The following is a 22,440-nucleotide window of genomic DNA, read 5'->3' as shown; positions in this document are numbered from 1 at the left end:
GTGCAGTTGCTTCAAAGCCTAGTAAATGTAAGTATAACATGTTTATTATTTTTAACCAGTTGCCGCCCGCCCACCGTCGAATGGGACGCGATATGGCGTTGTCCCAGAAAGGCCGCTCTCGTGGGGTCACGCAGTGCGGCGATCGCGGGGGGCGCTGTGTTGCTAGGACATGGAGCGACCCCGATCTCTGTAAAGAGCTCTTTAACCATGTGATCAGCTGTGTCCAATCACAGCTGGTCACATGTAAACACGAAGATGCCGGTAATCGGCGCTCCTCGCCTCACACTGACAGAGTGTGAGGAGAGGAGAGCTGATCAGCGGCATCTCCTCACAGAAGACATCTAGGCATGTAATCAGGGCACTGATCATCAGTGCCCTGATTACAATATAGCGCCAGGAGTGACAGAAATCAGTGCCAGCAATCAGTGCCCACCAGTAGACACCAGTGCCAGCAATCAGTGCCCACCAGTACCAGCAATCAGTGCCCACCACTGCCCACAAGTGCCATCAATTAGTGCCCATTAGTGATGCCAGTCAGTGCTGGCTATCAGTGCCGCCTATCACTGCTGCCCATCAATGCCCATCAGTGGCACCGATCAGTGCCACCCATCAATGCTGCCTGAGTGCCCACCAGTGCCGCCTATCAGTACCCACCAGTGCCACCTATCAGTGCTTATCAGTGCCACCTATCAGTGCCCATAAGTGTGGCATATTAGTGTCTCCTCATCAGTGCCACCTAATCAGTGCCCATAAGTGCCACCTCATCAGTGCAGCCTATCAGTGACCATCAGTGCTGCCTTTATTAGCGCACATCAGTGAAGGAGAAAAATTACTTATTTACAAAATTTACTGACAGAAACTAAGAAAAACTTTTTTTTTCTTCAAATTTTTCGGTCTTTTTTTTTTTGTAAAAAAATAAAAAACCCAGCAGTGATTAAATGTCACCAAAGGAAAGCTCTATTTGTGTGAAGAAAATTATAAAAATTTACATAGTTACAGTGTAGCATGACTGCGCAATTGTCATTCAAAGTGTGACAGCGCTGAAAGCTGAACAATGGCCTGGGCAGGAAGGGTATGTAAGTGCCTGGTATTGAGGTGGTTAAACAAAAAAACAAGACTTTAATATCCCTTAAAAACATTAAAAATCCCAATATAACAGCACTTAACCCTTTATGTTTTTGTAGCATCTTAACAATGCAACATTCAGGCAAAATACAGCAGTAAATAAATATACCACTGTGTATGGAAATATGATGTAATAACATCTTAAAAGGCGATTATCAAGTGTTCAAATTTTAAGAATCAGGATCCATGATAAAACAATATACTACTCGATCATATCCTATTGCATGAAATCCAGCTGTATATGTTAACTTTACATAGCTAACATACAACCACATTGACCTTCCACTGTAAACCGCCACAGTTTGAGTACAGAGAGTAAAGTTAGGAACAAACCCCTTATTCTCTGGATTTGCAATGGAAGCAATTATGCAGATACCATTTGTATTATGAAGGCTCCATTTTGTTATCATTAAAAAAACAGAAGGTGAGTACTGGAAATGTGTCTAGTGTACTTGTATTGGATCTCTTTTGCACATGTACCTTTTGCAGATAATAAACTCACCTTTCCCTTTTGCAGAATATGAAAAATGTCAATGCCACCACAACAGCAAATAATCCAATAATCACAAACAATAGACACAGATAATCTGTAACTAAAACAAAAAACATTATAAGAACCAATCAGTATGTAGTCTAAATGTCAAGCTGCACTCCCACTGCATACGAAAACAGGACGTTGCACACCAATAACTGCAGATCACATCTGATAATGTCAGATCATCCACACTGCACATGCTCCCGGCAAAAACAATGTTATTTCTGTTAAGTTGCAGTCTTTTAAATTAAACCTGTATAAAATTAAATAGACCCCTTACTGTCTAGAAGGCACCCTTTTCCTTTCTTACCCCTGTCTGCCCCTCTGATCCCCGCTGCATTCTGTGCAACAGTCCTATAATTGCTACATGCACTCTTCTGGGCATGACCCCCTTGCTTCCCCACGTGACATGCTCATATACCAAGCACCAAGGCAAATCTAAAGCAATGGTAGAAGTAAGGTTTAAAATTAGAATTTCGCTAAAGACTGCAAGATAGATAGATGGTAATGGTAACGGTAATGGTATATTTTTCCTTCCCTTTGACTATCTCCCATCAGTTTTCATATATGTGGGTAATTCAAGACTTTTTTAATTGAGTGGTTGGCTCCCAGTCAGTGTTAATTTCTAATACTTACGTCTCGATGGAAGTTGGATGATCAGAACTTCACTGAATTCTGAAAATACATCGTTTCCTTGCTGCTTGCAGCGGATCTTCACCCAGTACTCACTCCCCATCCTTAGGCCATAGAGCGATATATATGGGGTCTTAGTTTCGTACTAGGAAGAACAAATAATAAACAGATATGATTTTGTGGAATTAGCCTTAAAGGCACTGCAATAAAATTAACACATTGGGGTCAATTCACAAAGCTTTACCGCATGTGATAAGGGTATCAGGTTACTCATTTGCATAAATAATCGCATGCAGTAAATAAAGTCCAATTCACAAAAAAATAACAATTATGCGGTATTTACCACAAAAAAAAAAAAAAAATGTGCTGTCAAATATCGCATAAAAAGCTCTTAAGTCCAATTCACAAACGGACCAAAGAGTAAAAAAGGATGCGATAATTACCACCAGGGTTTTACTGGCAGTATCACATGCGGTTTTTGCCAAAAAAACAGCCTGGGGGTCTCCTAGGCTGTTCTTTGACAAATAGCTGGTTGCTGAGCAGCGGGTCGGGAAGCCGGCCGCCGCATCCTTAATAACCGATGACTCATCAGCTGTCAGTGACTTCCCGCTAAACAGCTGATTTTTTTTTTAATTTAGGTGTGTTTTTTTTTTTTCAATTGTCAGCTGATGAACCACCCGTTGTTAAGGACGCGGCGACCGGCTTCCCGACCTGCTCCTTAGCAACCAGCATTGTGAAAAAACAACCTGGGGTTCCCTGACCCCTAGGCTGTTTCTTTGACAAATCCCGGCCAATGTGGTAAATTGTCGCATTAGATAATGCGGTAATTACCGCTAAATAGAACAAATACCGCATTCAGTATTTAACGATAAATTATTAGTGAATTGAACATTTACAACTGATTTACCGCATGTGGTATTTTACCGCATTTTTCTGGCCGTTATTTAACTCTTAGTGAATCGACCCCAATAACTTTATTACGCTCAGATGGACTACATGATGCTTCTAGCTGTATTCTCTTACACGGTCCAACACATTAATGTATTAAATGTTTAAGCAAGATCGTGCTATAATTTGCTCATCATTATCCTTTGTTAAAGTATTTCTGAATGAAATTGTGAATAACTTTACCAATATGTGTTAATGTTTTAAAAATGTTCTGTGTGTAATTATTTCTGGACGTGTGGCGGCCATATTTAAAGCGGTGGTAAAGTCCGCTTTGTAAGTTTACCTACAGGTATATAGCTATAATAAGGCTTACCTGTATTTAAAATGAATATCTCCTAAATGTGCACCGTTTAGGAGATATTTACCCTGCATGCAGCCAGTGACATCACCGGCGCATGCACTCTAAAGGTACCGGCATACCTTGTCGGAACTTCAGAGCTTTTTGCCGGAACCGAGGGCTTCTGTGACCTCATCACGCCTCCAGCCAATCACACAGCCGGAGCGCACAAACCTGGAAGAGAGACCGGGGGAAGATGTCGGCCCTCTTAGCAGTGACAGCACGCTGTGGGAGGGTAAGTATTCTATTATGTGCTAGTATGCGATGAGTACTAGCAAATTATACAATTGCCTTACAGGTGTTTTTTTTTTTTACCAGCTGCTTTAATCTTTACCATACATATGCAGACTCTCCTTTCTGTCAGCGTGTCATCTCTTAGTACATGTACAGAGTCAAATTGGCTTCTAATGTGGTACTTTCCTCTCTCCGTATGATGGTCTACAGGGGATAATAGGAGGCTAATATCAAAACAGATTTAGGTACTTACACTAGTTGCCTGTAGTTCAGCTTTAACCACTTCAATACTTGGCACTTTCACCCCCTTCCTGCCCAGGCCAATTTTCAGCTTTCAGCGCTGACGCATTTTAAATGATGATTGCGCGGTCAGGCAACACTGTACCTAAATGAAGTTTTTATAATAATAGATAGAGCTTTCTTTTGGTGGTATTTAACACCACTGTGTTTTTTATTTTTTGCTAAACCAATGAAAAAAGACCAAACATTTGTAAAAAACAAAATCAAACAAAAAACAAAATCAAAATCAGGTACCCACCCCCCTCCCCAAAAGCTCCATTTCACAAACAGGAGCCAGGGAGGAGGCCTTAAAGCGGAACTTCCCCTTTTGGGTGGAGCTCCGCTTTAATGTCATATACTAAAGATAGAGGTTATGGTCAGGTGTCCACAAACTTTTGGCTATATGTGTACATTATAGTGATAATTCTGACCAGGGCTTTTTTTCTCAGAAAATAGGTGCAGGAACTCAACCACGACCCCCCCCTCCTACACATACACACACACATACACCCTCCAAACTGCATTAAATAGTGGGTCTGGTCACATTTTACTAACAGTGAGATGGTCATACAGGGGCATTAAATACTAGGAGTGCATAATGTACAGAGTGTAGAGTTCAGGGGGTTGGTGTGTGTTACACACAGAGTGCAGAGTTTAGGGTTGTGCTGCATACAGAGTGCAGAGTTTAGGGTTGTGCTGCATACAGAGTGCAGAGTTTAGGGTTGTGCTGCATACAGAGTGCAGGGTTCAGCCCTCTTCCGCAGCTGCCTACATCTGCATCCCCCATCCGCATCTCACTTTCACCCTTCCTTAGCTCTGACCTCAGGGCAGAGGAGACATGTCGTTTGTTCCTACTAAGTAGGAACAATGATGTGGCTCCTCACCTAGTAAGTCACATCCCTATACAGTTATAACATAGAGAGGGAACACACATTTAACCTAGTGTTAACTCCTTCCCTGCCAGTGACATTTACACAGTAATCTGTGCATTTTTATAGCACTGATTGCTGTATAAATGTCAATGGTCCCAAAAATGTGTCAAGTGTCCGATCTGTCCGCCACAATGTTGCAATACCTCTAAAAATTGCAGATCACCGCCATTACTAGTAAAAAAATAAAAATGCCATAAAACTTTCCCATATTTTGTAGACGCTATAACTTTTGTGCAAACCAATCAATATATGCTTATTGCGATTTTTTTACCAAAAATATGTAGAAGAATACATATCGGCCTAAAATGATGAAGAAATTAGTTTTTTTTTTTTAAATGGGGGATATTTATTATAGCACAAAATAAAAAAAAAGGTTTTTTTGTTGTCGCTCTTTTTCTGTTTATAGCACAAAAAATAAAATCCACAAAGGTGATCAAATACCACCAAAAGAAAGCTCTATTTGTGGGAAAAAAAAGGAAGCAAATTTTGTTTGGGTACAGCATTGTATGACCGCGCAATTGTCAGTTAAATTGACGCAGTGCCAAATTGTAAAAAGTGCTCTGGTCAGAAAAGGGGTAAAATCTTCCGGGGCTGAAGTGGTTAAGCTGAAGCTTCCAGCCGTCTCTAGTACCTCGCCACACACTGTAGCTGGCTCCTCCTCTTTCACTTGCAGGGAGATCCTTCAATGGGGGTGTCGGCATCCACACTCCACCCTGGGCACCTGCATCTTCCTCGTCTCCATCCTGAACTCAGTGGGAGACACTGAGGAGACCAGATCTGTGGGTGTTGTTGGGAGACAAGCTGTCACTTGTAAACACAGAAGCCAGACTTCTGTGTTTACAAGTGATAGTGGTAAGCGGAGAGCAGAGGACTTGAGCTAGAGGTGGTGGAACCCACCTTCTGGCACATTTTAGAAACATTTTATTAAATCTTGAATTCCCCTTGGAAAATACTATATTTTTTTTTTTTCACTTTGACTTGGACTTCCCCAGTCATCTCAAATCTATTTTGTACCCTGTACAAAGAAAAGGACAAAAACAAAATACAAAACTGGGAACCTGACAAGTATATAGTATGAGGGTAACTCCATCAATAATGTTAGGGTATGTATACAGGAGCCAAAACTGTCACACAATAAATTTCCGAAGAAATTCAGTGAGGAACGAAACATATGTAGACAGCTTCTACACAGGAACGGACACCCCCCCCCCCTTTAATCCCCTGATGTACCCCATCCCTAGCCTATTGAATGGAACCCCACAAACTATCTACTATGATCTTCATGGATATCGCATGAACCGCTATCATTGCTATTACCGGAATGCTGGTTGTTTGGAGGTTATAAGATTACCTATACTGGCAACAGATTGCACAGATTGCATAGACTGCACAGGTGAAGTGGCAATAAAAGCTCAGCTTGGAGCGTACCATGGAAATCAAATATCTGCAGGACCTACTTGGCAGCGTTGCTATTTAGACAGTGCTATGTGGCTTTCCTGCACCTTTATCTGATCCATGGAATAACCACCTTGTAATTATCTTCATATCACTGACTGTAACTACTTGGAGGATCTCTATATTTTCAACTTGCCAGCAAGCACACGAGGGAGCCGATCTGTGAGTACACTCATACTCATACCGATCATATCGGCAGTTTTAGTGACATACCTGGATTGACGGGATCGATACACTCAATGGCCAGATTGAACATATGTATAGATGCTCCCTTTTTAATAGTGTTTGACAGGAATTTATCTAAAGGAATCTTCTGACAGGATCCATATTTATATATGACATTGCACGGAACTATTAGTTACATTTTCAGTGGATGAATAACTCCTTTATCATCCAAACAACCCTCATGGTCTGACCCCTCGGTACACACATTTACAACCAGGATTATTGTTCCTTTTGATATATATCGAGGTGGGATTAGGATTGGTGTATATTTCATTCCTCTATATAGAGAAGCTCATCATTCAGTGATACCGGTTTAATTGAGCATCTCCTGACCTGGTATAGGCTTACTGTATTCACCCATTGTGGTTTTAAGGTACAGAACCCTATACTCAGGCTGGTGAAATCATTGCAGTAGTTTGGTAATATATCGCCTAGTTATGGATGCAGGCGCGAATTTCAGGGGGACCATCTAGTGGGGGTGGCACAGTCCTTGGTTCCAGCACCACCTAAGGGGGATCTATTGAGGTCCCATATTTTTGCACTGAGGGGAATATGGGGACAGGAATGTTTTTACAAACGATTGATTCGTTGGAGGGTTATATAGGAAAAGGCTTTGTGGGGGATGTGGTATTATATGTGGGGGAGGAGGTTTGTTGTGATTCAGAGCTGTTTCTGATGCATTTTTTTGTAATTAAAAACTTTTTGAGGAGATAACCTATGGGTGTGCAGGTATTTTCTTTTTTGTGTGTCTATTTTGGACCCTGTCTGCATGTGAACATTACCAACATATGATTACCGTCTTCCAATTTGTGCCATTGGCTATTATTACATGCACTTCATATTCCAGTGTGAGCCATCCACTTTTAACATCAGCTGTGGCTGGAGGCAGCCAGTTTAGCTCAATGTCCATGTGTAAACGGGTTCCGCTGATGTTGAGAGATGTCCAGTTCAAAGCCCTGGGAGGGTCCGGACGCACTTAAACAAAAATTCAAAATGCTACAAATCAGAATACAAATAGATCACAAATCATAGTGCAATGGCAGCAGAAAACAAACTTTGTGGACTCCCTATTGGTATCCATAACCTGAAACGCTTTGACAATTATTCCGATATATTGCCAATACATGAAATGGTTTCTTACCAACATGCTATAATGTAGTGCAACAGCAGGAACAAGTGCTGAATAACTTGACAATAATGACTTAAATAGTTTGGTTAATAAAGCAATGTATTACGGCACAAAACCTAGGTCACTGGAAACAAAACACACATTGCCCTCTACATAGTCCAATGTAAATCACAGTCACTTATAAAAAAGGTGGCTTGCTGCTCCTCTTAGTACCACAGTCACAGTAAATCCTGCGGAAACATAACTGTAATAAAAGAAGAGTACAGAGAGTACTGGAAGCAGCCAGGTAATGCAGAGTGACACCTAGAAGTGGCTGAGTGTTGCAGAGTTTGCACCAGGAAGCAGCTGTCACTGGATGATACACTGCAGAGCCACCATGGAGGAGCGCACAGCGTAGTCCAATGTCCGGGCAGCGGGTCCAGCTCCGAGGGGAGCGGGTGACATGTTTCAGGTCTGTGTACACCCCTTTCTCAAGCCGCCTTATGATACTTATGATGATGTACCTATCCCCATATTTTTACATGTGAGGACAATTTGTTCTTTGTGCAATGAATCGTAGACTTGGATGGTTGCGCCCTCTGTACTCTTATTATAATTTGGTTAAAAAATACCTTGCTAGTGTTTTTATGTTATACGCTAATATATTGCAATGTAAAATTTGTATTTTGTTTATTTTACAGTTACATATTATGTATGTGACATTTTTTCACACACTGTAATCAACTACCAATTAATCAATTAGCTGAAGCCTACTGGTGGGTCATATAATATATTGTATATAATAAACAGTGGGGTCAATTCACTAAGAGTTAAATAACGGCCAATAATATGTGGTAACAATTGTGCAAGTGTTTAATTCACTAAGAATTTGTAGGTAAATACCAAATGCGGTATTTGTTTGATTTAGCGGTAATTACAGCATTAGTTAATGTGGTAATTTACTGCATTGAGCTGGTTGCTAAGGAGTGGGCCGGGAAGCCAGCCGCCACACTCTTAACAACCGATGACTCATCAGCTGTCAACAGGCTTCCCCGCTAACAGCTAATTATAAAAAAAACAGCCGACATAGTCAATGAAGAAAGAAGAAGATTGGACAGCCGCACTCCAATGCAACACCTTTATTGATGTAAAATGTGATCTATACAACAACAGAGGTACAGGTACAAATAGCTGAAACGTTTCACACCCTTATTAGTGCTTAATCATAGCTGTAGGACCACCGACCTCAATCTCTCATTTATACATATGAAGTACTGATCACATGATCAGACGTATCTCTCCAGATTGTGATCAGGTGTGGTCTATAAAAAAAACACACACACATGGAGGGAGAGGGTGTGGAAGTGATCAGCGCAGGACAAAAAAGCGATGTGGGACCCCCCCCTCCCCAAAAAAAAATTCATACCAGACCGTTATCCGAGCATGCAGCCCGATAGGTCAGGAAAGGGGATGAGCAAGTGCCCCCCCCCCCCCCTCCTGAACCATACCAGGCCACATGCCCTCAACATAAGGGGGGTGGGTGCCCTGGGCTCTGCACCCCCCCGTCCCAAAGCACCTTGTCCCAATGTTGATGGGGGCAAGGGCCTCATACCCACAGCCATGGTCGGTGGGCAGGGGGGGTCTGTGGGCAGGGGGCTAATCGGAATCTGGAAGCCCCCTTTATAAAGGGGGCCTCCAGATCCAAGCCCCCCCCAATGTGAATGAGTATCGGGTATATCATAAGGGGCGGGCCACCTGGCTACGTCACCTGGTGGCTCTGTCCCCTTGTGACATCATGGACCGGTGCGTGCTTGGTTGGTGACATCACAAGGGGGTGCTGCCACCAGGTGAGGTAGCCAGGTGCCCCCGCCCCTTACCTATATAAGAAATGTCAGATGGCGGAGCCTGCAGTAGGCAGCCAGCCTTTACCGACGATGGGAGTGCCTTTGTTATTTTTTCTTTTTCGAGCCCAGCGGGCGGCATGATTGACAGTGGATTGACATCGTGGGGCACTTTTTTTATTCCTTATTTTTTAATAAAAGAATTGTCAAAAACTGTGTGCTTTTATTACCTTGTGACACTTTTTTGGTGAACAGGTAGGGGTACGATACTCATTCACATGGGAGGGGGACAGGGATCTGGGGGCCCCCTTCCTAAAGGGTGCTTCCATATTCCAATCAGCCCTCTGCCTGCAGACCCCCACAACCACTGGCCATGGCTGTGGGGATGAGGCTCTTATCCCCATTAAAATGGGGACAGGGTGCTTTTGGGGGGGGGATGTACTGTAAACTACTTTATAAGAGTTATAATTACCACCTAGTTCATTTTTAACATCAGTTTATAAGAAAACAACTTACCAATTTCATCAACGGTGAAGGAGTATTCAGAAAACGTGACATTGTCACTGATGAGACGGACTTGATATCCCACCCAAATCGATGTATAGTTCCTGCTGAAATAGCATCCATTTTCACCAGCAGACACTGTGTCAGGGCAATCAGACCAATTTATGCCTCTGATGAGAGAAAATATACATAGTAAAGTTATTTTACAGAAAGTCAAGCATAAATGGAGACCATATTAATGTGTTTGCTAGCTAGCATAGGTTATCCTGTTCACAAGGAATTTGTTTGCATAGCTGGTTTTATTAAAGGGTATGTAACTCTAATGCCGCGTACACATGGTCGGATTTTCCAATGGGAAATGTTTGATGGGCGCTTGTTGTCGTAAATTCTGACCGTGTGTAGGCTCCATCGAACATTTTCTGTTGGAATTTCCAAACAAAATTTGAGATCTGGATCTCAAATTTTCCAACAACAAAATCCGTTGTCGGAAATTCCGATCATGTGTACATAATTCCGACGCACAAAATTCCACGCATGCTCGGAATCAAGCAGAAGGCACTGGCTATTGAACTTCATTTTTCTTGGCTCGTCGTACGTGTTGTACGTCACCGCGTTCATGACCTTCAGAATTTCTGACAAGATTTGTGTGACCGTGTGTATGCAAGACAAGTTTGAGCCAACATCCGTCAGAAAAAAAACATGGATTTTGTTGTCGGAATGTGCAATCGTGTGTAGGCATAACAATGAACGTCTCTTGTTTGCATCCTCTAAATCTGTTAAATACACCATAGGGTTGAAAGAAAACCTCAGATCCCTACAGCCACTCAGACGACGTGGATGCAGGGATCTCCCCCACTGTGCTATTGTGTTCTGACAGCGGGGACTTATCCCCATCAAACTACCCTGATCAGCACTGCAGCCCATGGTGGCAAGTGCTGATTGAATGCTGGTTTTCAAGCAGGACCGTTTGACAGAAGCGGACCGTTATGCCCTGTACACACGATAGGATTTTCCGATGGAAAATGTGTGATAGGACCTTGTTGTCGGAAATTCCAACCGTGTGTAGGCTCCATCACACATACTCCATAGAAATTTCCGACACACAAAGTTTGAGAGCTTGCTATAAAACTTTCCGACAACAAAATCCGTTGTCGGAAATTCCGATCGTGTGTACACAAATCCGACGCACAAAGTGCCACACATGCTCAGAATAAATAAAGAGACGAAAGCTATTGGCTACTGCCTCGTTTATAGTCCCGACATATGTGTTTTACGTCACCATGTTCAGAACGATCGGATTTTCCGACAACTTTGTGTGACCGTGTGTATGCAAGACAAGTTTAAGCCAACATCCGTCGGAAAAAATCCATGGATTTTGTTGTCGGAATGTCCGATTAATGTCCGACCGTGTGTACAGGGCATTAGACCGACTTCTGTTGAACAGACAGGGCTACACATGTACCGAAATGTGTCCAGTTCCTGCTGAACCGGCTGAATTTCGGTGTGTGTGTACAGTATACCCAGCTTGAGTGTTGTCAACCCATAGCACATTATGTCTGGAGAACAACTTTCAGGGCAGGATCACAAGGTACTATTTTAATGAAATATGCAGATTTTAAATGTTTGAAATGATTTCGAAGATTGCTTTAACACAGGGGTCTTCAAACTACGGCCCTCCAGTTGTTCAAGAACTACAATTCCTATCATGCCTAGTCATGTCTGTGAATGTCAGAGTTTTACAATGCCTCATGGGACGTGTAGTTCTGCAACAGCTGGAGGGCCGTAGTTTGAGGATTCCTGCTTTAACACATAAAATGAGATCTTAGTTTAGATTCATATCTACTTAATGTTATTTATTATAGGAGTAGTTCTACGGCTCTAAAAGAGATGTTTATTCATAGTAAGCATGGAATGTCAGCATTAACCACTTAAAGTGTAAGTAAATCCTCCTATCATTTCCAGCCAAGGAAGCTGCCATTTTGGCCTCTGTTTAACCACTTCAGCCCCAGAAGATTTTGCGCCCTTCATGACCAGGCCATTTTTTGCGATATTGCACTGCGTTATTTTAACTGACAATTGCGCAGTCGTGTGACGTTGTACCCAAACAAAATTGATGTACCATTTTTCCCCACAAATAGAGCTTTCTTTTGGTGGTATTTGATTTATTTTGTGCGCTATAAACAAAAAAAGAGCAACAATTTTGAAAAAAAAAATATTTTTTACCCTCTGCTATAAAACATATCCAATAAAAATATGTAAAGAATCTAATTTCTTCATCAATTTACTCCAACATGTATTCTTATACATATTTTTGGAAAAAAATTCCCAATTAGCATATATTGATTGGTTTGCTCAAATGTTATCGTGTCTACCATCTATAAGATAGATGTAGGGACTTTTTTTTTTTTCCTAGTTATGGCGGCGAGCAGCGATTTTTAGCGGAACTGCAACATTGCGGTGAACAAATTGGACACCTATGCCGTGTACACACGACCGGACTTTCGACGGACTGAATCACGTCGGGCTTTTCGACTGACTTTTGACGGACTTCCGTTGAATCGGACTTGTCTAGACACAATCACACCAAAGTCCAACGGGTTCGACCGTGATGATGTACGACCGGACTAGAATAAGGAAGTTCATAGCCAGTAGCCAATAGCTGCCCTAGCGTCGGTTTTCCTCCTTCAGACTAGCAAATCGACGAATGGATTTTTCGACCGGACTTGAATCTGTCGGGAAGATTTGAAACATGTTCTAAATCTAAAGTCCGTCACATTTTCGACAGAAAAGGTCCGCTGCAGGTCCGATGAAGCCCACACACGGTCGAATTGTCCGACGGATTCGTTCCGTCGCACAAGTTTGATCGAAAAGTCCGGCCATGTGTACACGGTATAAGTGACACTTTTTGGGGACCAGTGACACTAATATAGTGATCAGTGTTAAAAAATGCCCTGTCACAGTATAAATGACACTGGCAGGGAAGGGGTTAACATCAGGGGCAATCAAAGGTGCTAAATGTGTTCCCTATGTATGCTTTCTAACTGTGTGGGGAATGCAGACACTAGACAAAGAGACAGATCTGTGCTCCTGATTAGTAGGAATCACAGATCTCTCTTTTCCTGCCTGACAGAACAACGGTCTGCCTTGTTTACATAGACTGCTGTTCTGTCATTCCCCTGAACGATTGCAGGAGGTCAGCGACCATCGCGGCCGCTGGTCCCGCTGATTGGCTCCCGCTGTGGCCAGTCACAGCGGGAGTGGGCCGCTGGCAGCACGCGTCCCAGACCAGGAGGCACGAACAGACCACCCTGCCGCAGTATATGTGCATTTATCGGAGAGTAGAGGAGAGCCAATCACTGCTCTCCTGACAGGGGGGGTCTGTGCTGATTATTTATCAGCACAGCCCCCTCGCAGATGCCCACCCAGGACCACCAGGGATGCCGCCAGGACCACCAGGGATGGCCACCAAACAAGACCACCAGGTATGCCACCCTAGACCACCAGGGATATGCCAATCAGTGCCCAGGCAGCTGCCAATCAGTGCCTATAAATCTGTGCCAGTGCCATCATTGATGCCTATCAGTGCAATCTATCAGTGCCAGCCATCAGTGCCGCCTATCAGTGCTCATCAGTGCCACCCATAAGTACCCATCAGTGCAGCCTTTCAGTGCCCATCATTGTCGCCAATCAGTGCCCATCAGTTCCACCTATGATTGCCCATCAGTGCCACCTATCAATGTCCATCAGTGCTGCATATCAGTGCTGCCTATCAGTGCCACCTCATCAGTGCCATCTCATCAGTGCCATCTCATCGGTGCCATCTCATCGGTGCCATCTCATCGGTGCCACCTCATCGGTGCCTGCCGATGCAGCTTATCAGTGCCCATCAGTGAAGGAGAAAGCATACTTATTTTACAAAATTTTCGGTCTTTTTTTATTTGTTTAGCAAAAAATAAAGACCGCAGAGGTTATCAAATACCACCAAAAGAAAGCTCTATTTGTGGGAACAAATGATAAAAAAAGGTTGTTTGGGTACAGTGTAGCATGACCACGCAATTGTCATTTAAATAGTGACAGCGCTGGAAGCTGAAAATTGGCCTGGGTAGGAAGGGGGTAAGTGCCTGGTATTGAAGTGGTTTGATCTTCAACTGTCATGATGCTGCACATGTGATCGGGTTATGACACCAGCCATTGGATGGTTTGACAGTTTGGTTAAGAGCACACCCAATGTGACAGTTACATTCCCTCCATGTGCTGGAAACATAACTTTTTTTTTTAACCTGTTAAATCTATGGGTTTACCTCTGGTTTAAAGTGGAAGTGAACCTGCCTATCATTTTCAGCCAAGGAAGCTGCCATCTTGGCCTCTGTTTAATCCACAACTGCCATGATGCTGCACATGTGATCAGTTATGACACCAGCCATTGGATGGTTTGACAGTTTGGTTGAAAGCACAACCAAAGGGAGTGTTAAATTTTCGGCACGTGCCCAAGAGAACTGGTGCCCAAAACTGAACTGCATATTCCAGATGAGGTCTTACTAATGATTTGTACAGGGGCAAAATGATATCTCTTTCTCTGAAGTCCATACCTCTCTTAATACAAGAAAGGACTTTGCTCGCTTTGGAAACCGCAGTTTGGCATTGCATGTTAATATCGACCTTTATGATCTACCATACACCCCCAGATCCTTCTCCACCACTGATTCCCCCAGTTGTACTCCCCCTAGTATGTATGATGTATGCATATTCTTAGCCCCCAAGTGCATAACTTTACATTTATCAACAATAAACCTCATTTGCCACTTAGTTGCCCAATTAGACACTGAGGTCAGCTTGTAAAATGAAAACATCCTGTAAGGATGTCATTCCACTGCATAGCTTGGTGTCATCTGCAAAGACAGAAATTGTACTTTTGATCACAGACCCAATATCCGTGTTTATAGCGCAATAAAAAACACAGGTGAGATCAAATACCACCAAAAGAAAGCTCTATTTTCAGGAAAAAAAGGACATACATTTTATTTGGGTACAGTGTCACATGATCGTGCAACTGTCAGTTAAAATAACACAGTGTCATATCGCAAAAGGTGGCCTGGTCTTGAAGGGGTAAATCTTCCCGAAGTGGTTCATTGATACAGCGTGGTGGTACTGTAAGTTTGTTTAGGAAATACATTGAATAAGATTTTCATAAAAAAGATGATATTAAAGTGGTTGTAAACTTCATTCATGAAATCTGATCTGGGAACATATATCTGTAGTGTTTACTTACAGTATCTCTCTCCAAAGCTCTAAGTTCTGTGTCTTTCTGCTGCTCCGTTCTTCTGTTATCAACAGAGTTACTTCTGACAAGTTCTCCCACACAGGAGATAAAAGCAGCTGAAAATTTGTTTTGGGGAGGGAACCTAGAGATATATTAGCAGAGAGCTTGTCTATTCAAAGTACAGCTCTGCATGTTCCTTTATTCCTCTGCCTATGTGGAGGGAGGGGGGAGGGGGGCTGTGCCTTTCCTCCAATTAGCTCACACAGTGTAAGCTCAGATTCCACACCCACTGCTGAATGATGAAACAAGATTTGTAACATGATCTGCACTTTCTAAAGAGTGTAGAAAGGGAAAGACAGCATATATACATGTAGAACTTATGTAGGAGGATTTGTTTCATCTCTGTGTATCATCTGAGGCTGTTCACTTCACGGGGTATAGGCGAGGGATTACAACCACTTCAAATTCAAAGCATGAGACAGAAAATATATTCCTGATTCCTGAACAATTCACTGATATTAAGTAACACTGTGCAATCCCTTTCTACACAGAATAGCAGCTAATGGAAGTGGATCAGTCTACAAGCAAGATTTTTTTATATGCTCATTCCATACAAGGTCCACTTCACCTGAAACATTTACAGTACATAACGCTTATTATTAAAGAAAGAGGTATCTTACGTTTTTCTATATTGTAGCTTTAACAGGCCAGTTAGGTTCTGAAATTCCCCATAGGTCCAGTGGCAGGTAAAAGTTTCCTGCTGGGGGGATCGACAATCTGTGATTTGTGGCCACCCAGGAGGATCTAAAATAGAGTAAAAAATGAATTTATAAACATATAGTCTACATCTTTATTCTATACATATGACAATAATTTGATGCTAAAACAAAAATGTGTATTACACCTAAATTGGCAGACTTAGACTGTTACATTGCAGAAAGTTCAGTTTCAGAATACTGCAACACATGTAAAGTACAGAAATGTGTACTTTTTAGAATAGCACCAAACACACTGTCCCATTAGCAGGCAATGCATTAATGCTGCAGTGCACCACAAAGGCCATCAAGGGATCGCTATTGTGTGGCCCTCAGACACCCATTCCTAAACTTTTGCTGAACTTCTTCCTGCCCCCATTTATACATGGCCGTTTTTTACCTACTTCTGTCCTTTCACAAAAGTACTTACCTTCCATCATCCTGAGATAAAGGGTCAGAAACGTAAGACATACAGAGGCATCTAGTTGGGTTGCTCAGAGTGTAACATAGAAAGACCATATTGAGAAGAATGGCTCAGCAGACATTATTGGAGAATTCCTACATACCTAAAATAATGTGGTGTGCATCATGTCCATCTATTGATACTGCCACTGTCATTCCTCTGGATATTTCTCCCAGTTTGGCTTGGCAACATACTGAGGAACTCTGGGCACGAGTGTATGGCACATGACACTTACAGTCAGGTCCATAAATATTGGGACATTGACACAATTCTAATCTTTTTGGCTCTATACACCAACACAATGGATTTGAAATGAAACAAACAAGATGTGCTTTAACTGCAGACTTTCAGCTTTAATTTGAGGGTATTTACATCCAAATCAGGTGTACGGTGTAGGAATTACAACAGTTTGTATATGTGCCTCCCACTTTTTAAGGGACCAAAAGTAATGGGACAATTGGCTGCTCAGCAGTTCCATGGCCAGGTGTGTGTTATTCCCAAATTATCCCATTTACAAGGAGCAGATAAAAGGTCCAGAGTTCATTTCAAGTGTGCTATTTGCATTTGGAACCTGTTGCTGTCAACTCTCAACATGAGATCCAAAGAGCTGTCACTATCAGTGAAGCAAGCCATCATTAGGCTGAAAAAACAAAACAAACACATCAGAGAGATAGCAAAAACATTAGGTGTGGCCAAATCAACTGTTTGGAACATCCTTGAAAAGAAAGAACGCACCGGTGAGCTCAGCAACACCAAAAGACCCGGAAGACCACGGAAAACAACTGTGGTGGATGACCGAAGAATTCTTTCCCTGGTGAAGAAAACACCCTTCACAAGTTGGCCAGATCAAAAACACTCTCCAGGAGGTAGGTGTATGTGTGTCAAAGTCAACAATCAAGAGAAGACTTCACCAGAGTGAATACAGAGGGTTCACCACAAGATGTAAACCATTGATGAGCCTAAAAAACAGGAAGGCCAGATTAGAGTTTGCCAAACAACATCTAAAAAAGCCTTCACAGTTCTGGAACAACATCCTATGGACAGATGAGACCAAGATCAGCTTGCACCAGAGTGATGGGAAGAGAAGAGTATGGATAATGAAAAGGAAGTTCTCATGATCCAAAGCATACCACCTCATCAGTGAAGCATGGTGGTGGTAGTGTCATGGCGTGGGCATATATGGCTGCCAATGGAACTGGTTCTCTTGTATTTATTGATGTTGTGACTGCTGACAAAAGCAGCAGGATGAATTCTGAAATGTTTCGGGCAATATTATCAACTCATATTGAGCAAAATGCTTCAGAACTCATTGGAGGGCGCTTCACAGTGCAGATGGACAATGACCCGAAGTATACTACGAAAGCAACCAATGAGTTTTTTAAGGGAAAGAAGTGGAATGTTATGCAATGGCCAAGTCAATCATCTGACCTGAATCCGATTGAGCATGCATTTCACTTGCTGAAGACAAAACTGAAGGGAAAAAGCCCCAAGAACAAGCAGGAACTGAAGACAGTTGCAGTAGAGGCCTGGCAGAGCCTCACCTGGGATGAAACCCAGCGTCTGGTGATATCTATGCATTCCAGACTTCAGGCTGTAATTGACTGCAAAGGATTTGCAACCAAGTATTAAAAAGTGAAAGTTTGATGTATGATTGTTAATCTGTCCCATTACTTTTGTTCCCTTAAAAAGTAGGAGGCACATATACAAACTGTTGTAATTCCTACACCGTTCACCTGATTTGGATGTAAATACCCTCAAATTAAAGCTGAAAGTCTGCAGTTAAAGAACATCTTGTTAGTTTCATTTCAAATCCATTGTGGTGGTGTATAGAGCCAAAAAGATTAGAATTGTGTCTGTGTCCCAAAATTTATGGACCTGACTGTATATACAAACCATAATGGGTCTATCTATCAAACTTTTCACCAAGATTCCCCCATTTTATAATAGAAAGGTTTGCGGCAACTCCATTTTTTAACTTTCTTTTGGTTATATACTGTACCTTATCTCATTCAGAATACTGCGCCATCACTTCACAGCAAAAATTAGCGCAGATCGTTAGTTCCTATGTTCCTCAACAGATGGAGCTGCCTGTCTAAAATGTTGGATAAAAGAACGAGGCTGCCCCAAAATGAAAAAAAAAACAATTCACCCTGCTTTATATAAAAGATATTTTTATACGTTAACAGTGCTGAATCATATGGACAACAAGTGGGAAAACACTTTGATATCAAGTTAGAAAAATGTTTTTAACTTGTTTGTTTGTCAAAAGTTATTACTGCAAGCCCTTTGATTGAATCTTATCAGAAAAATAGGTGAATCTTGGATTAAAGTGGAGTTCCACCCAAAAGTGGAACTTTCGCTTTAAGGCCTCCTTTCTGACTCTGGTTTGTGAAACTGAGTTTTTGGGGAGGAGGGGGGAAGCAGGTACCCAATTTTGACGGGTTCCTACTCCCACTTCTGTTCCGGTCGCCTTAGGCAATCAAAAGCGGAAGTTCTCCCTCCCAAAGTCTTCTGGGACACATGACAGGTCCTAGAAGACTTTGGGACCAGTAACAGAGCGCAGCACCGTTCGTGCAAGTGCAGTGGGCATCAGCTGTGAAGCCGCAAGCTGTCACAGCCAGGTGCCCATAGTAGAGATGCCGGCACAGCCGGGGGAGGACACGGGGAGAACCCAGCACAGGTGAGTGCACTGCTGGATCATGGGACAGGTGAGTGGCTGTTTATTAAAAGTCAGCAGCTAACCTTTTTGTAGCTGCTGACTTTTAATAAATAAAAATATGACTGTAACTCTGCTTTAAAGTTGTGTGGATGAAATAATTGCTAAATAGACACTCAAGACTTGCACTAATTTGCCTGATCCCTACCCATAACTAACCATATCCTAAGCTTCACTCTTTTTCCAAATTTAAAAAACATAACTGTCACAAGAAGCTAGGGACAAACTTGGGAGATAACATGACACATCTTAGTTATGTTCATTAAGCTAATGTAAAATGAGGAAGTGATGTAAAAACAGAAAAAATAAAATATATTAGCAAACTTACATGTCTTCCTCATGCTCTTCTGCAAGGTTGTTGTAGGTTGTTCTAAAAAAAGAGTTAGGACACTTGTTACAAAAAATGACAGAATATTAGAGAATAACTAAAGGCAAAAAACTTTTCTTTTTAGTTATGAATAGAGTGAATATGGATTAGAACAACTATTAGGTCTTTAATGATGTCTGTGCCCCCATTAGTGAGAATCACCCTCTCTGTTTGCCCTGTTTACCATTATCGTTGAAAGTGAAAGTAAAAAAACCCTGAATTTTGGGTTGTCCCCAAAAAAGTAAGAGAGGTGAAATCTTCCAATGGGGACACTAGTTCTGGTGCCCTTGGAGGCTCCAAGGGATTCCCCTAATTTGCAGGAATTTCAGCTCACTTCCTCTCAGGCTGTGGACATGCTTTAGCTGCATTGGCTGTAACAGAACAGTTATAATCACACATTATCCCTAGGTGGGTTCATGTTTCTTTCCTTTCCTCATAGAATAATGCAGCCTTAGAAACTGTGCCAAGATGCAGGGTCCATAATTTGGACAGGAGTAGCGAATTGAGAAAGGTGGAGTTTATTGCCAATGTCCAGGGATAGCAGTTCAGGTGCAGCCTTGTTGTGGAAGGAACTCAACGCTTACTGAAAATCACAGACAGATAGTTATGTTCTGTGGTTTAATTCAACACCCCTTCTAGTTCTTGCCAATGGCATCGCTCAATAGAGTGAACACATCTTTTCACAAGATGGTCATGTGCATATATTCTCATAATCCTCACTAAGTACCACTTACAGGGAAGACAGATACTCCCAGTGGTACTTACCCCTTACTTTGGGAAATGCTCTTGTTGGTGATCTTGGTATAACTATATACAGCGATGCAAAGGGTTGAAATGCACCCATGATTTGTAGCCTTGTGTGGTCACATTCATGTGAGGATTTGCTTTTCTGTACACCTTTGTTGCTTTTACATCAGTAGTGGTGAAGTGGGTGCCCACCCATTGAAGCTTTAGCATGGTTGTGACCAGACCATGTTAAAAAAAAAATTAGATGGTGGATGATAATATTAAAACCATGCTTCTTGTGTGTGATTTAATATTTTTAAATGTCTAAACAGACATGCGGTCCCCTTCTGAAGTGAATGGGCTAAGCTTTTCTTCTCCAGCTGTTAGATGCTGCCATGCATAATGCATGAATAAGATGTGCCAGAAAAACAGAAGAAAGCCATTTGGCAGGGATGCTAGGAATGCCATAGTTCACAAAAATTGTTGCCTTCCTCAGTCTGACAATGGTTGGCAACTGTTTTTTTGGTTTGTCAAGATCAGCAGGGCATCCATATTTAAGTGATAGGCCATGTCATGATGCACTTTTGGTGTATATTCAGGTATGCACATTTTTAGTGCAATAAACTTGAATATCCTTACAGCACAAACATGGCCTGAACATGTGCTCTACTTTCTGATTCTTGAGTACTTCTTCTATTCAAAGTGTGCCTGCAGTAATTATAAAGCGTATAAACTGAGAGCAGACATAGTATGAAGGTATCTAGAGATACTTGCACATACTGTACATTTGGCTAAGCTTGGAGACCCTGTACATATTATTTGTACTAGTCCACCCATCATAGTTATGATCCAGTCATGAGTGTTGGGAGGTGGAGTAGGAGGGCCAGGACTTTGAAGCTGAAATTTCTGTTTACACAATAAAGCACCCTGGAGGAATCAAGTACCCTAAAGAAGGATGAAGATAAGCGATGGCATCTCTAGGTGCCTCAAATTTATCAGCTTTATATTTAGGGTAATTTAGGTTAATCAGAAATGTCAGTTTATGGGAAAAAGACTTACCTATTTCATCAATGGTGAAGGTGTATTCATAATAGGTGACATTGTCACTGACAAGGCGAACATGATAATGAACCCAAATCGATGTGTAGTTCTTACTGAAATAGCATCCATTTTCACCAGCAGACACTGTGTCAGGGCAATCGGTCCAATTCAGGCCTCTAAGGTGAGGGAACACACATGATAAGTTAGTTCACAGACGATCAAACAAACATAAATGGAGACAATTCTATAACATTTGAAGGGATGAGGTACTTTTAAATATAATATAAAATATAATATAAAAGAATAAAGACTACTGATTAAACTTGAAAATTTTAGAGTGAAATTCCCTAAGTTCTCCTGTTCTGGGTTTTGTTTTTTTTTCAGGCCAGGTTACTGGTATTCTGGTGCTCAGCAAATAATTCCCACTTTGCAGACCAGTGATTCTCAACTCACCATGGGAGGTTTCGCTGTAGCATAGTTATGAACACTTCCAATTACTGAGACCTGTGTCAAGAATTTGGGGATTTGTGGATGGGTAAGTGCAGTTGCCTTTTAAGTGCATTTGGCCTGCGACTGAACTCCTTCTGACCTGAATCTGACCTCCTCCTAAACTATATCAACCTACTCTAAGTTGCTTTTGAAATTCCCATTGACTTGCATGGGGAGAGAAGCAGTTCTGATGTGAACAAAAACCCACTGACACAGGTCCATAGTCTACTTCAAGCTATAAGGAGCATGAAGGGACAGATTTTCTTTCCTATCTTTTTCCCGTTTTAACTTTTTCTCAAATCTTCCAAATACAGAATTACTAGACAGGGCCCACCTTTTAAAACGTCATTTAACCTTTCAATGGTAAAATCTAAAGTAAGGTAAACTGAGTTAACTTTGCCACCTCAGAACAGTGTCATGTCTATGCTTAGAGGAACTGTTGCCTGTTCAGAGCCTTACTCTGCCTG

At 42.0% G+C, this 22,440-nt stretch overlaps 1 protein-coding gene across 3 annotated transcripts in view; it reads right to left on the bottom strand.

Annotated features, from left to right (window-relative positions):
• GHR (growth hormone receptor) overlaps positions 1 to 22,440 on the bottom strand; it is a 566,569-nt gene that overhangs the window by 13,706 nt on the left and 530,423 nt on the right. For all 3 annotated transcript variants that reach the window (XM_073621808.1, XM_073621818.1, XM_073621801.1), the window contains 7 exons: positions 21,503 to 21,660; positions 19,679 to 19,720; positions 16,097 to 16,220; positions 10,169 to 10,326; positions 7,500 to 7,678; positions 2,297 to 2,438; positions 1,628 to 1,718 (listed from right to left, as the gene is read on the bottom strand). In XM_073621808.1, coding sequence (XP_073477909.1) covers positions 1,628 to 1,718; positions 2,297 to 2,438; positions 7,500 to 7,678; positions 10,169 to 10,326; positions 16,097 to 16,220; positions 19,679 to 19,720; positions 21,503 to 21,660 — 894 coding nt within the window. The remainder of the gene's footprint in view (positions 1 to 1,627; positions 1,719 to 2,296; positions 2,439 to 7,499; positions 7,679 to 10,168; positions 10,327 to 16,096; positions 16,221 to 19,678; positions 19,721 to 21,502; positions 21,661 to 22,440) is intronic.

Source organism: Aquarana catesbeiana, linkage group LG01 (assembly GCF_042186555.1).
Source record: "Aquarana catesbeiana isolate 2022-GZ linkage group LG01, ASM4218655v1, whole genome shotgun sequence".
Lineage (NCBI taxonomy): Eukaryota > Metazoa > Chordata > Amphibia > Anura > Ranidae > Aquarana > Aquarana catesbeiana.
Note: the sequence above shows the minus strand (reverse complement) of the source record. Positions and strands in the feature narration are given on the sequence as shown.